The following is a 16164-nucleotide window of genomic DNA, read 5'->3' on the forward strand; positions in this document are numbered from 1 at the left end:
GCCTTTCCAGATGACAGACGGCCGTTGGCGTGTACGGTATGATACATCTGAAAGCAAACACCCTGCAACAATCGTTGGAAGGGTCCAGGCCGGAGGAGGGAGCATTATGGTCGGGGAAATGTTTTCGTGGCGTTCTCTGGGTGATCTCGTCATTGTGGAAGGCACAATGGACTAACACAAGTATGCATCTATAACTGGTGACCATGTTCGCCCTACATGTAGTTTGTTTTTCTTCAGCACGATGGCTGTACCAGCAGGCCACCGCACGGTATCACACAGCTCGTAGTAAACGTGAGTGGTTCGAAGAGCACCAGGATGAGTTTACCCTACGCCGCTGGTCACCAGACTCCCCGGATTTAAACCCAGTGGGACCACCTCGATCGGACTGTTCGTGCCACGAATCCTTAACCGATAAGACAAGCGCAATTTCCCGCGGCAGTGGAGTCGGCACGGCTCCACATCCCTGTCGGTACCTTCCAGAACTTGAATGAGTCTCATCCAGCACGTTCCACAGCAAAAGGTGGTTATTCAGGATTTTGACCGGTGGTCACGTTAATGTGGCTGGGCAGTATATCAGACACCGTCAGCGGTGGATGGACGTAGCCGTGGATGGGTTTCGGCCGTCGACTCCGGGGTGTCGCGTGGTGGTGGGGAGTCCCCACCGCGCCTTGCCGCGGGCCGGCCGCACGGTGCTCACACAGGCGCGCTCCTCTGTCTGCAACGCACGCTGCGCCGCCCACAGCCACGCTCCCGCCGCCGCCGCCGCCGCCGAACCAGTACAGCTCTCTACCTCGCCGGCCGGCCACGCGTGAGTGATCGCTCTTTCTCTTTTTTCCGCTAAAAGCTACCAACACCGAGTGTGACAGTTGCCATCGTCATAGCTTCTCATTTCTGAGATACCTTGCAAGTCTATTAAGGAAGTTCCTTTCGTGCCATATCACCGCAGTTCTAAGTCTTCTGGTTGCTTACGACTTCTGATAAATAATGATTTTTGCCACCTCAGTGGATTTTAACTGTATAGGACATTTTAAAATCGTGCAGTGCGACTGGTAAAATGCTTGCCACGCCTGACTAATCGATATAAAAAAAAATTCTGACAATGACTGACTAATGGTGATGGTGCTCCTGTGAACGGCTCTTAGACTGGTAGGACATTAGAACTGAATCTGGAGAAATTTTCACCAGTTTCAGACCATCAGTTCCTTAGGGCTACACACTTAATTGGATTATGATTAATAAAACTTGGTGCCTTTTTCGGAGATCTTTTCAGTGGTATTGTTGTGTCAAAACATTCCAAAGTGGCCGTTCGCCGTTCGTCTTGTTGCCTGGCGATTACTGTTCTAATAATTTCCGAATACTCAACAGTCTGTCGGCAGTGCAAGCATTAGTAACAGAGTGCCTTCTTAGCCCGACGAGGTATGTAATCTCCAGTCTTGAGATAGGAACCACAAAGTCATTCGCGGAAAGAGATTCAAGGGAACTACTAAAACTGGGCATGGGTAGACGGATCGTGTTTAGAAACTCTATTGTTCATATTTGAGACCACCTGGTTACGTCAACACTTTTGGTGGAATTACATCCCGACTGTCACACGATTTCATATGTAACTTAATAAAGGTACGTATAAGCAACGAAAACGAGCCGCTTTAAAGGACTTACGTTTATTTGCAAGATTCCTTAGTCGAATTTGAGTCAGTCATAATGTTTGTATCAACACTAGTAGGATTTACTAAGAGTTACTGTACTGGAGGCAAACCACTTCCACGGACGTGCAAACTAATTTGTCCAATGATGCCAGCCTGCAGTTTAATGAGGACTACAAACTAAATGCTGCTGTCATCCTTCGAATGTGCAAAAGTATGCAGGAGGAGGAAATCAAATCATGTGAAGTAAACAACTCTTTCGGAATGTAGGAAATCGAACTCGAACCCCTGAGTTATCATCCTGGTACTTAAATATTAGGTACGTTCAGGTACGTAACTGTTTCCCCGTTCCTCATAAAGCGGCGACCAGGACGAGGAGAGGCGGGCTGGATGCGTCAGACCACCAGTTCAGTCTTTGGAGAAAACTCGTTAGCTCTTAGCGCGCTACAGCAAGTAGGTCTAGGTCGCGGGAATCCAGTTTCCCTTTCATATACACTACCTCATCATACCAACCGTCTTTATCGTGCCTACTCCAGGGCGGAGATATGAATAACAGGAATGTCTGCGGTTGATTCAATTAATCCTCTAGATACTATAAGTGCTACGTCCCAAACTGCACCTCAGAATAACACACGCATGGCCTGAGGTGACGCATCAGCATGTTCTGTTTCTTCAAAAAAATCGCTGTCAGTTTCTTCTCGTTGTTTAGGTAAATGCTGAAGATTAGCAAGGATGTATTAGGCAGATTTGAAATCGTTACCTTGTAAATCTTGCATTCCAGATCTCCTGGATGCTTTTCGAAAATTTACAGTCGCTTAACTGGGTAAGAACGGTCGCAGATTTCGCGTTCCTCACCAGCCTAAAATTAAAATTCTTCTGCAGTTATCGCACAGTTTTAAAAAAGTCTAACTTCTGAAACGTAATTTAAAAATTTATCGAAATAATTATTTTGTTTACCAGAGATGACAGGCGCATCGTGGTGATGAATCAAACGCACTCCTAGACTTCAGTTTTCAACTGTTTTTCAAAGTTATGAACCTTCACAGAACTCGTTCACGAACTGAAACTGGATATAATTCTAATGAAAATGAGGAGCACGCTAAAAACGTTTGTAGATTTTCACCGTTCACTGTTACATAACGAGGCTCTGTAGACGTAAAACGTAAACACCATTCACGGATTAGGCCATAGGCCTGTTCCGATTAGTTGCACGCTGCCTACAAGGCAGTGCCAGGAGTGATCTATGATCGCGAGACCTGTTACCAGCACGTACACAATTCCTCCAGCATAACGACACTCTGTTTCCCTTTTATTTAGCAGATGATCTCATAGTCATGTTATATACGAAACCACAGAATCAATTTCTTCTTTATTACCTTCAGTAATATATCAGTTTACAACATCAAATGTGCGAAACCAAAAGTGAGTAAATGAACGTTTTAGAAATGATTAAATCCGAGAAACTATTAACAAATATCAGTTTCTTGATTCGAGAAACAAGACCCTCAGCGTTTCTGGGCAATGGACGTAGCTTGATAATTAGCACCTTAGTCGAATTTTTTTAGTGCAGGTCATGGATAAATACAAGTCGAGAAGAAGAAATTTGGTTTCAGCATTGGAGATCTAGTTACTTGGTCCTTTGTTTCATTTATTACTCATTTGACTTGATTACTAACGCATTCCATTTGCTACATCCGTCGCGTCACTCACTATTACAGTTCTTGTTTGAAACCACATCGGAATATTAGATTCACTCCAGAACGTTTAAGTACAGCTAATCATTTCTAATACGTGAGCTATATAGGCTTTAGTATCTTATGCAGAGCGAGAACACTTGCTCTAATAGAGTCCTCATAGTATGGACCGATACACAAACGATCCACAATTCTATTATAATTCTCAATTGATTCGATAATGAGAAATCACTGATGCTTCACCTTTCACTTCACGCTACATAGATCGGAGCTCAGATAGTACATGAAATGCGTAGTGGTTCAATATTTTTTTCTTGAGCTCAAAGATAGTTGTATCTGAGTTGTGTTGCATACAGTCATCAAATTTTGCACGCTGGCTTCTTTTCATACGCACACAACAAGATTATAAAGAAAATTTGAGACTATCGCAGTCATGGTCTGAGTGGTTTATAGAAATTACGAGAAATTTGACCAGGTTACATAGATCTTTACTCTATTGCACGATTACTCTATTCCACGTTACTCTGGATAACTCGCAACGAACGCTGTCGTCGCAACACTTCGCCCAGTTACTTCTCAAGACGAAAGGTGATACTTGCACATAAAAAAGTTTTGGGCCGTCTTCCACGGTCTCTGGGTAACAGTGATCGGCACGGCTGTCCGTATAGGAATTGGATTTATGTATGTTCTACTTTCATCTCATAACAACAACACCATTTTGTTAATATTGTTCGTTTACTACATTCTGCAAACAAATTCTCCAATGTGGTATATACGTACCGTATACGGACGCAAAATGTACCTTTTGTTACATGATGGAACGTATCGGAAGAGAATACAGACGTCGTTTTACTACCCGATTAACGACTTTTCTCGGATCCTACCCAGAATATTATGTACTGTTTGGTGTCTTCCACGATCGTTGCATTGTGGTACCACTTTCCGCATTTCCCTTAACCGCTGGAACAGTCTCGGACGAGTAGTGTGAATCGAATGTCTCTTACGTTGGTACTTTGTCGGATACAATCAGTCAGCTCCACTACAATCTTAGATGAAAATCATGTTTCCTAATTCTGTAATCTGGTGCAATGCATTTCCACTAGCACTGCAGTCTGTACACAACAAGTTGTAAATACAGACAGAAATTTACTTTAGGATGGCTATGACCTTGTACACCTCATTTCATCTGCAGCGCATTATACGACTTTTCTGTCACCACACGCCAGTTTATTACATCGGAAAAGCAACGATTCTTTGGCAGCGTTACGAGCCATAACGTTTTGCTTAGTAACTTGCAATTCAGTCGTTTCCGGATCAGGGTTTCCTTCTCTGTAAATCTGTTTCATCATAATGGATAAACCCTTCTCAGTCAAACAATGTCTGAATATTCCAATAACTAACTGCGAATTATTTCCTTAAAAAAGTATTTGAAAATACGTTTGAAGGTATAACTACTCACCCATACACCGCAATAGTCATCCGCTGAAAGTGAGAAAGTGCTGGATGTGGTCTTAGTGAGCAGTAAGAGATCACTTTGAAGGCAGAAGATAGTTGACGGCAGTATGCAATTCAATCATGGATCTCAGTGAGAGCAAAGAAATAATTTCTTTTATTTCCTCATTTACTGCCGGCCGGAGTGGCCGAGCGGTTAAAGGCGCTACAGTCTGGAACCGCACGACCGCTACGGTGGCAGGTTCGAATCCTGCCTCGGGCATGGATGTGTGTGATGTCCTTAGGTTAGTTAGGTTTAAGTAGTTCTAAGTTCTAGGGGACTTATGACCACAGCAGTTGAGTCCCATAGTGCTCAGAGCCATTTGAACCATTTGAACCTCATTTACTCTAAATTGCGATGAATGATGAGAACGTAACATCCGATATTTGTACCTTGTCTCTTGTCTAGTTTTATCGGTTAAATACTATCTTTTTCAACTGTAATGAAAGTCTTATTAAGCCCGATTCTAAATCACCTCTCGTCAGGCTTATTTATTGTCAGGTCTTATTCTCACAGTTTTCCAATTACAAATTTTCTATGGTTATTCGACCAAGTGACGCCACCTAAAATCCTTAGCTAATAATACCCACCACTCTCCTAGTTCGAACAAGTATGCTATCTCTAAGCGCCCTACTTTATCAGGTTTGGACGAAAACAAAAACCGCGGTTCTCATGATAACTGCCGGACTCTTTCAGAAGAAGAATACGAAAAGGCGTTGCAAATATCATTGATTGGAACAAAAGTAGTGAAAGAAAAGTTACTTGTTAAGGCATCTGTTTGGGAAAGATATCATTAGGCATAAAATGTTTGCTGATAATATCGTGTGACGTTTCGCAAATGTGAAAAAAGAATCCGCTGTCGGGAAGACTGCGATTTGTACACTCGACCTTGTCTCTTGTCTAGGTGTATAGGTTAAGTACTATCTTTTGCAACTGTGACGAAAGTCTTATTAAGCCCAATTCTAAATCATCTCTCGTCAGGCTTATTTAATCCTTGTGGAAATAGGGTTGTTTCTTTCGATAAAGCAGCAACCGCTGACGTTCTGCCCCCTCTACCATCTCTCCCCTCCCCATGCCACCATCTTTGCCAAACTGTGTTGTACTCGGATCCCAAAGAGGACTATGGCCGCTTAAGTGTTTGTGGCGCATCTAAAGGGCGTACAGAATGTTGCCAACCGTAAGCTTAAGCCGCTATGGGAGCTAGCCTTGATTCTGTACAGTGCTCCGTGCAATAATCGTCCTTCTTCATGGATTTCGTTCCGGTATTTTTCCATCTCCGGAGTCCGGAAAGAAATGTTTGCTAGTTTTAGTCTTCTGGTGTTCTTTCTCAAATGTGATAATAACACACAGCGCAACAGCTACATCTGTCAAGCATTCTGCGCAGGATCCGAGACACGTCACTAATTGGCAAACAGCCATCTCTCCCCTCCCCATGCCACCATCTTTGCCAAACTGTGTTGTACTCGGATCCCAAAGGGGACTATGGCCGCTTTAAGTGTTTGTGGCGCATCTAAAGGGCGTACAGAATGTTGCCAACTGTAAGCTTAAGCCGATATGGGAGCTACCCTTGATTCTGTGCAGTGCTCCGTGCAATAATCGTCCTTCTTCATGAATTTCGTTCCGGTATTTTTCCATCTCCGGCGTCCGGAAAGAAATGTTCGCTAGTTTTAGTCTTCTGGTGTTCTTTCTCAAATGTGATAATAACACACAGCGCAACAGCTACATCTGTCAAGCATTATGCGCAGGATCCGAGACATGTCACTAATTGGCAAACAGAAGACTGTCTTTCTTGTGTTGTATGTTCTAGTCAAACACATTCCTTAGATCATCTTCTACCTTCATCTGAAAATAATTCTATTTTTATGATCTTTTTCGTGAGTGTCATCCTGCAAATAAATTCACCACTGCAGTGTTTACAAGCGTAAATTTTGTTTACTGTTCTGCTTCTTTTTGTATGTCTAATATAAGCGTATGGTGGTAAGGATCTACGTCGAAGTATCGGTGCAGGGGTGACGAGGCGAGTTATTATATTTCCACTGGAATATGTCAAAGTTAATTACATGAAGACGTCACAATGACTTGATAAGAGCGTTAAAAGAGAGACCGTGGCCTAGTCAAGGAAACCATCAAGATATTTTCTTGAAGCAGTCTAGAGTAACTATGTAAAAATGATCAAGACGGAGTCGTGTGTGGTCTACTGAAGTAGCAACCAGGCAATACTGCTTTGTTACGCCGCGGACTCTGTGCCACATACTGATGTTTAGTGCTTCGTAATCATCAACCTGCTGACGTCGGATTCCCAACTAGCCTGCATCGCTGGGAACCGTTCGTCGATTGCGACTGCGCTGTTGTCGCAATGAGTTCACTGCTTCCTGTGCATTCCTTCACACATTTCTTTTATGTTTCATAGCTTTATTTAGCTCACGGTTTTAAGAATGAAGGAAAAAGATAACTCAGGATTTCCATAAATCCCTAAGCACGAACTTGATAATCAGTGCAATACGTGATAAACGACATTGTTGAAACATGTATATCCCCAGTTTAGTTTTTAGAAAGAGTTGTGTTTCTCCTTCTTTGTGAACTAAGATACCTCTGAAGTCTGAAGACTACGAATCACCATATTTATATCATTCACCTTCAATTTAACGACTAGAATAACCATTTACTCCAGTGTGAATGCTTTAATGATTGTGCACCACACACCAACCGCCATGCCTAGAGACATTGCCACATTTCGTATAACAACATTCACTTGCTTTATCTAGCTGACTAACAATTCGTCGTTTGTGATTCCTTAATTATACTGTTTTCAAACCTACCGGAGATTTGCAGTTTACTTAAACGTTTCTAGTTCTCATTTGAATGTTAATATCACACGCATAGAGAAGGTTTGTTATGTGGGGCACGAAATTTACTTGACCAAAAAACTCGGATGTTTTGTAGTGTTTAGCCGGCCGCTGTGGCCGCGCGGTTCTAGGCGCTTCAGTCTGGAACCGCGCTGCTGCTACGGTCACAGGTTCGAATCCTGCATCGGGCATGAATGTGTGTGATGTCCTTAGGTTAGTTACGTTTAAGTAGTTCTAAGTCTAGGGGACTGATGACCTCAGGTGTTAAATCCCATAGTGCTTAGAGCCATTTGAACCAATTTTGTAGTGTTTATTTATGGTGTTAGCCGGCTTTCAGCTTACAAGGCCATCATCAGAAAAAAAACTCAACTGAAAACCGGATAAGATTACGAGGAATGCCGTAGAATAACCACAGTTTTTAAACATTTGTATCGACATACTCCACAATCTAACTTACAATGTATGGCGGAGGGTACTTTGTGTACCCGTTTTCCTGTCCCAGTCTCGAAGCGTTCGCGGGGAAATCGATTGCTGGTAAGCCTCCGTCTAAACTCGGACCCCTCTAATTTTACCTTCATGGTTTTTCCGCGAGATGTACGTAGGAGGAATCAGTATATTGGTTCACTCTTCTATGAACGTACGCTCTCGGAGCTTTTAACAGTAAACCGGTTATACAGAACGCCTCTCTTGTAGTCTTCCACTGTAGTTCGCTGAGGAACTCCGTGACGCTTGCAAATTTACTAAACGAATTTATAACTAAACGTGCTGCTCTCATCTGGGTCTTCTCTACTTCCTCGATAAATCCTGTCTTGTACGGATCCCATACTAGCGAGCAATACTCAAGCATTGGTCGAATAAGAGTTCTGTGAGCTACCTCAGTTGTGGGTAGACTACACTTCCTGAGGATTTTTACAATGAATCTCAGTCTGCCATCAGACTTTCCTATCGCCTTACGAAACGAAAAGGAAAGAATTCATTAACAAAAATTGCACCACATCGTTATATTTTTCTTTATGTTTGTGAACCGCTAACATAATATTTACATTTTTTTGTAACATTTAGTGTGTATAGCTTGTCTGCAACGCTGTTATTTTGCCATTCTAATATTTTAATTCAACCCAAAATTTAGAAACAGCAGTTAGTTTTATTTCTTCATGGCCAGTAACTGACACCGTTTGAGGTAATATAACATCCGTAAAAAATTAAACGGGAAGTAGTTTAATGATGACGCTTGCCGTGGAAACTTCTATTTTCACACACAGTCTGAAACTGTCCTACAACTTAATAATGAAAAAATTGAAACGACACCATACTCAGGTTTTATTGTAAACAGTTTTGTAGTCACGTCACCAATAAACTATGTACAATGCCTAAAATAAGTCTGTCATAAGGAGTAAAAGAAGTGATCGAATACAGAAAAATTCTACCAGATCTGTAACCAGACAGGTCGACCAGTACGAACATAGTAGCGTGCGTTTCTGAAGTTCGTTGTACAAGTATGGTTATATAAACGCTCTGCCCTCCAGGTGTATTGCCCCCCAGACTCTGCTGAAACATTTCTCATCTTCTGATTTGTCTGCAGTTGGTATCATGTCAAGATTATTTAGCTGTTATTATTGTCTCTGTATAGTTTTTGCAAAACAATCTTAAAACATTTTTCAAACTCTTTATGTTGTTATTTCTCTGCAGATGTGTTTTTATATTTCTAAGAAGCTGTTGCTCAAGAAACTAATATCAGATTTTTAGAAAAATACTCAACGTTTGAATGTGAGGCAAGTCCAAAGAGACAATATCCGAGACAGACCAAAATACGATATTATTGCTGCCACTGAACGCCACATGGAAAGACAATAACAAGACACGAAAAGTTAGGACACGTACAAAGGGTTTAGTCGTGCATGTAACAGTAAATGGAGTGGAAAATTGTCACTCCTCTGATATTACGTCCCATCAGAATTATCTACACTGTAGAGAATCATGCAAGAAGCGCGTCTGTGCATCGTACAATCCAGTTTATATGCATTTTACCTTGTTCTAGAAATCGATATAATAAGAATCCGTTGAATAAGTATGAGTCAGTGAAAGCTATATCCTTACACATTTCACCATTATTTCTCTGGCCATTAAAGCGACTTTTCCATCTGAAAAAGTTTATATATCTGAGAAACGTAAAGTTAACCAGTTTACGGATTCAGCGATTGTAATTTCGTCCAGACTAGTTGAGTAAGGGATCCAACAAATCGCTGAACGAAATTAACTTACCACCTGTAATAGGACTGTGTTATACCCGTAGTAAGCTACGGCTTGATGACAGTTTTCGCCTTTATGCGGTGAGCGAATAGCTAGGGTGACAGCGGAGAACATTGCCACCAGAGCCGTTGTGCCCCTGACGTAGTACGGTGACCGCTGGCGCAGCACACGCGACGCTAGAAATGCTGAATCGCCATGCGTTATTTCCCATCAGCACTCTAGATCACAGACGTCGCCACTACTGCTGGAATTCCAATGCACTTGCTACAAAGGGAAATTAGCGCCCGCGAAGATTCTCACGTTCGGAGATCTATAGTAAACTTACACGATGACAAGACGCCTCTCAGTTCTAGCATTGCCGACCGGTGTGGCCGTGCAGTTCTAGGCGCTTCAGTCTGGAACCGCGTGACCGCTACGGTCGCAGGTTCGAATCCTGCCTCGGGCATGGATGTGTGTGATGTCCTTAGGTTGGTTAGGTTTAAGTAGTTCTAAGTTCTAGGGGACTGATGACCACAGATGTTAAGTCCCATAGTGCTCAGAGCCATTTTTGAGTTCTAGCATTAATAGTTCTGAATAATTATTACTCATCCTGTTACCGCTAAAATGAATGTGGAGATTAATCGTTGTGTAAACAAGAATATATCCCGGAAATTTCAAACTCTATAGTGAATGTTTCTCACGTGAAACACAGAAAATTAAAGACGCAATAGATATTCCGACAAACAATACAAAGTCGTGAATAACCGTCCATTAACGATGAGCAAAAAGTAGGCAAACATATGTAGGTTCCGCCAGAGGTAGATCATTAGAGTGACATGAGCGAAAACTGCCGGCTGATTTACGTACTTTGCTCTTCCGCACAGTACCGTACTTTGATTTTCAAGGTTGTGTGAAGTGAATTATAATGTCAACGTACGAAAAGACTTCACAATGTAAGTTACCCATTATTATGGCAGGCCAAGTAAGATTTACTGATTACTGCGCTACGCTTCAAAGTGACACACATGTATGAACACATTTCTCAACATAGTCCCCATGCCTCTGCGAACAACGGACGGGACATTCTATCAATTCCTCGACGATCCGCTCCTCGGTCACAGAGCCATACGAGAACCACTGTGTGAAAGTCCTCGTCGTTGCAAAATCTCTTTTCCCCTAAATGTTCTTCCAGCTCGCCGAAAATATGGAAATCGCATGTGCAATATCTGGACTTCCCGATCAACATGACTCTCATCTCTGCGTACTTGGGCAACTCGTGGGCACAGTTACAGTACGCCTGGACGCGACATTGGATTAAGTGCACATACCGCCAGAATTTCGAGACGAACCTGTCTGCAGTTTAGACTATTTGCCGACAAGAATCGCACTGTCCCGCGTACTTCAACTTTGGAGTACGTTTCCAGTTGCCGCAGAATTCTACTTCCACTGTGTCATACACCTGTTATCCGCACCGCAACAGAACTGTTCAAATGGTTCAAATGGCTCTGAGCACTATGGGACTTAAAATCTGAGGTCATCAGTCCCCTAGAACTTAGAACTACTTAAACCTAAGGACATCACACACATCCATGCCCGAGGCAGGATTCGAACCTGCGACCGTAGCGGTTGCGCGGTTCCAGGCTGAAGCGCCTAGAACCGCTCAGCCACACCGGACGGCTGAACTATTTCTACAGGAAACGCAGAACATGTACTGTCTCCTGATCATGCACTACTCTTGCTGCACAATGGTCCTTAACATGGGACGATATGTGTAACTTACTTTCACAAGTCCGTGGGTAAATGATCAACAAAGTTAAAAGTATTCCGGATTTTTAATGTGGCAAATAAATTAATGTTATCTCATTAAATTCTTCCAGATGTAGTGCCACGTAATCTTATATTTACATAAGATGTCTGAAAGACAGCAGTAATAGTTTCAAAAATAAACTGAAATCATATCCCCTTGACAACTCCTTTTATACCACAGATGATTTCCTGAATGGGAATAAATAAATATATATCTATAATATACGAATTTTGTTCCATTTAAGGGAATGAGGTAGGTTATAAAAATCTGAAAATTTTACGCTTTTCTAAAAAAAAAAAAAACTTGATTCATGTGTGCATTTGTTATGCACTTGACATGTTCCACATCAGAACGGTCACTGCACGTTTGATCAATGGAAAACTAAACCGACGTTTCGTCCGTGCTGCAGCGACTTTTTGTGAGCAAAATTTAATGAAAGCGTGAAACACTAAAAGCGAGTCATGCATATAAAATTCAGTCATTGTGTTGTGATAAAGAAATACAATGTGGTTCGGTTCCTTTTTTTAAAAATTTTCATTTAACGTCATTGATAACCTCAGAGTTGTGCACACGTAAGCGCCAAGCAAAAAAAATGGTTCAAATGGCTCTGAGCACTATGCGACTTAACTTCTGACGTCATCAGTCGCCTAGAACTTAGAACTAATTAAACCTAACTAACCTAAAGACATCACACACATCCATGCCCGAGGCAGGATTCGAACCTGCGACCGTAGCGGTCGCTCGGTTCCAGACTATGGCGCCTAGAACCGCACGGCCACTCCGGCCGGCAGGTCCAAACACACACACGTTTATTTAACAAACAGAATCACAATTATTACAGTGAATTCGCCTCCATAAAAGCTTAAAAGCTAAACCAATCTTAATATTCCAATACTTTTGCACTGACCGTACAGTAACATTCGAATATACAATTTTCTGGAGCCCAGCATTTGTGTGGCGTGCTAATGCTGATACGTCGTGCGCTGCAATTCTTTCCCTTTTACTGTATGGAAGGAATTTTACTTGCAATAATCTACACTATGAGGCAAAAGGGAGATGGGAGATGGTCCCTGCCTTCAACTGAGAAGACATTTATCGAATACCGAATACTTTATCTCTGTTATATCTACGAATGAGCAAGAGTGATTAATGAATATTAAGGCAATCCATCACTTAAAAGAGGATATCTTGATCTGCAAATATAGGTAACAGACTCCGGAATGTACGTGTTGCAGAGTGGGTTCAAATGGCTCTGAGCACTATGGGACTTAACTTCTGAGGTCATCAGTCCCCTAGAACTTAGAACTACTTAAACCTAACTAACCTAAGGACATCACACACACCCATGCCCGAGGCAGGATTCGAACCTGCGACCGTAGCATCGCGCGGTTCCAGACTGTAGCGCCTAGAACCGCTCGGCCACCACGGGCGGCTGTTGCAGAGTACGGATTAGTTGGTTGTTCGTTGCTTTCCTCTGTCAGCCATTACACTGAGTGCTGTGGGACTGTTTTTTTGCTTGTCCGAATTGTAGAAGTTCTCAGGTTCCCATACTCAGGCTCCCAGTGGAAGGTAACAAACGGAAATGTTGCACATATATGCACGCTGCAAGAGAAGCGAGTTTGTTGTACTCTTCTGCTGACAATTTCAAGGCATACACTCATAATAGATCAGTTCACTTGATAGCATGTAAAGCATGAATAGTACAGATACCGTAGATATTAACTGCGGGCCTTATAAATCATAGGTATAATTTGCAACTGCTTGGAACACAGTATCCCCACTTCGTGCTGGTTCTTTATTCTATTGCATTCTTTCTCCGAAGGGGACTCTTATTCGGATTGTAAAAAAGTTATTCTTGGCATTCTTTCCATTTTCTTTGAGTACGCAAATAGCTCTCTTTGTTTATCTTCGAAATACGATATGGCACGGTAACAAGGACCGATCACTAGCGCGCAAAACTTAAGGACGAGGCTAACTTTCGCATGATATTTCACTGCCAAGTAAAATAGCGAGATGGAACTCTGACCAAACGAGTACATAGAAAGAACTGCCGCAATATAGTACAGAACGTAACTGGGAAAAAACACACAACAACACGAACAGAAATAACACTTCGTTCGAAGGTAATAATTACACCGAAGTTACGTCGACATCACAAAGGGCGGGACGTGATTCGTAATAGGGTGTGTAACCACCACGGACAGCAATGCATACTCTGCAATGTGCGCCCATGCTGGCCACAAGGTTAGTAAAGAGTTGTTGCCGTAGGGCGTTCCATTCCCCCCACTAACGCGGCTGACAACTGCCGTTTGGTCACTGGTCCCTGTGGACGAGCAGAAATACGTCTCCCCGACGCATCTCGTACGTGCTCGACGGGGTTTAACACCGGGGAACGGGCAGGCCAGCCCTTTCGTCGAATATCCTCTCGTTCCACCTGCACATTGTCAGATGGCTCAGATGGCTCCAAGCACTATCGCACTTAACATCTGAGCCGCGCGGGATTAGCCGAGCGGTCTCAGGCGCTGCAGTCATGGACTATGCGGCTGGTCCCGGCGGAGATTCGAGTCCTCCCTCGTGCATGGGTGTGTGTGTTTGTCCTTAGGATAATTTAGATTAAGTAGTGTGTAAGCTTAGGGACTGATGACCTTAGCAGTTAAGTCCCACAAGATTTCACACACATTTGAACATTTTTGAACTTAACATCTGAGGTCCTCAGTCCCCTAGACTTAGAACTACTCAAACCTAACTAACCTAAGGACATCACACACATCCATGCCCGAGGTAGGATTCGAACCTGAGACTGCAGCAGCCCCGTGGTTCCGGACTGAAGCGCCTATAACCGCTCAGCCACAGAGGCCGGCGCACATTGTCATCCATAAAAATGACGCCATGGTCGAATGCACCCCTCTAAAGACTCACTTAGGGAACGAGCACAGTGTCATAATGGTACGTCAAGAAACGCTACTTAGATTGAATCTGCTCTCATCCGTAAAGGGCACGGGAACCCACTCCTCATTGGACCAGTCCCTACGCTCTTGACACCCCTGCAAAGGGTACCGCCTGCATGCGGGTGTCAGCAGAACACAACATACCGGCTGTCGGGCAAAGAGACGAGCCCCATGCGTGAGACTGCGTGCCTTGCTGTCTTGTTAAATGTAGCTGAAACTGCGCCCGCTGTTTGATGTGGGCTACTTCTTGCCTGTTGCACAATGTAGCGGTCATCTACTGTATCAGTATTAGCTGGCCATGGTCGACCACTTCCTCTCCTTCAGGCAGCGGTGCTTATGGTTCGGAACGTTCGCCATGCACTTGAAACGGTGCTGTGAGCGGTACCAAACTCTTGAGCTACACTTGTCACACTTCGTCCTTCTTCCAATTTCCCGATGATTCTTCCCTGTGTGAAGTCATCCAGATGTTGTCTCCGGGCCATGCTCTAATGAAGAACACCACCACAGCGCACCGTAACAGCTCACTTATTGACACACACTGTATTTTCCAGTTTCTTCAACTCGATTGCATTGGAAGGCCAGCCTCATTTGGCGCTATAGTCACTCTGACCTCATGCCATGTGATGTTCAGCTTTCTCTGCACAACTGGGAGACGTCTGGCACACACTTACGCAGCTTCGTTCATATTCATCTAGTAGTTACTATGTTATCGTACTTTCTCTATCTCGTCCTTAAGTTTTACAGAGAAATGTAGTATGGGAGAATGGGGAGATTTCAGCTCACCACCTATAAAACACTGGATTCGTATTCAGAAAGACCGCCTTTCGAATTCCATCAGGCTAAGATGATTTAGGTTTCTACGTGTTTTCCCTCAAACCAATTGAAGGAATAGTTCTGTTACCTCTCCATTGACCATGTGGTCAGCAGAAAGTGAAACAGAAAACTTATTTTCTTCGTAAGACATTCACTTGGTCTGATATACATATTTGTTGCTTTGCCCGAGGCACATGCTGCGGGATACATCAACCACAAACATCATAGGAAGCTATATTTCACTACATCATTTCGTTCTCTGGACTAGGTCTCAGTTTCATCAGTTTCATGCAGCATACGAAATGGGTCTTAAAGATAAAATTACTGTCTCGCGTTGCATATGTCCGTTCAAACATAGGATGTGCCAGTACACAGTGAGGTGACAGAAGTCATGGACTACAGATATGTACACATACAGATCGCTTACACAAAGTACAAAAAGGTAGTGCACTAGCGAAGCAGTTACTTGTACTCAGGTGATTCATGTGAAAAGGTCTCCAAAGTGATTATGGCCGCAGGGAGGGAATTAACAGACTTTGAAAGCTAAATGGTAGTTGGAGCTAGACGCATGAATTTTGCATTTTGGGAATTGTTAACGAATACATCGATATCCATAGTGGCAACAGTGGGCCGAGAATAACAAATTTCAGGCATTACCTTTCACTATGGACAATGCAGTGGCCGATATTCTT

The 16164-nt window shown here is 43.0% G+C and overlaps 1 protein-coding gene across 1 annotated transcript in view; it reads left to right on the top strand.

Moving 5' to 3' along the window:
- The first annotated feature begins 609 nt into the window (after positions 1–609).
- LOC124722395 (elongation of very long chain fatty acids protein 7-like) overlaps positions 610–16164 on the top strand; it is a 195451-nt gene continuing 179896 nt past the window's right edge. The window contains exon 1 of the mRNA XM_047247566.1: positions 610–808. Within this exon, the coding sequence (XP_047103522.1) occupies positions 610–808 (199 nt within the window). The remainder of the gene's footprint in view (positions 809–16164) is intronic.

This window comes from Schistocerca piceifrons, chromosome X (genome assembly GCF_021461385.2).
Source record: "Schistocerca piceifrons isolate TAMUIC-IGC-003096 chromosome X, iqSchPice1.1, whole genome shotgun sequence".
In the NCBI taxonomy this organism is placed as follows: Eukaryota; Metazoa; Arthropoda; class Insecta; order Orthoptera; family Acrididae; genus Schistocerca; species Schistocerca piceifrons.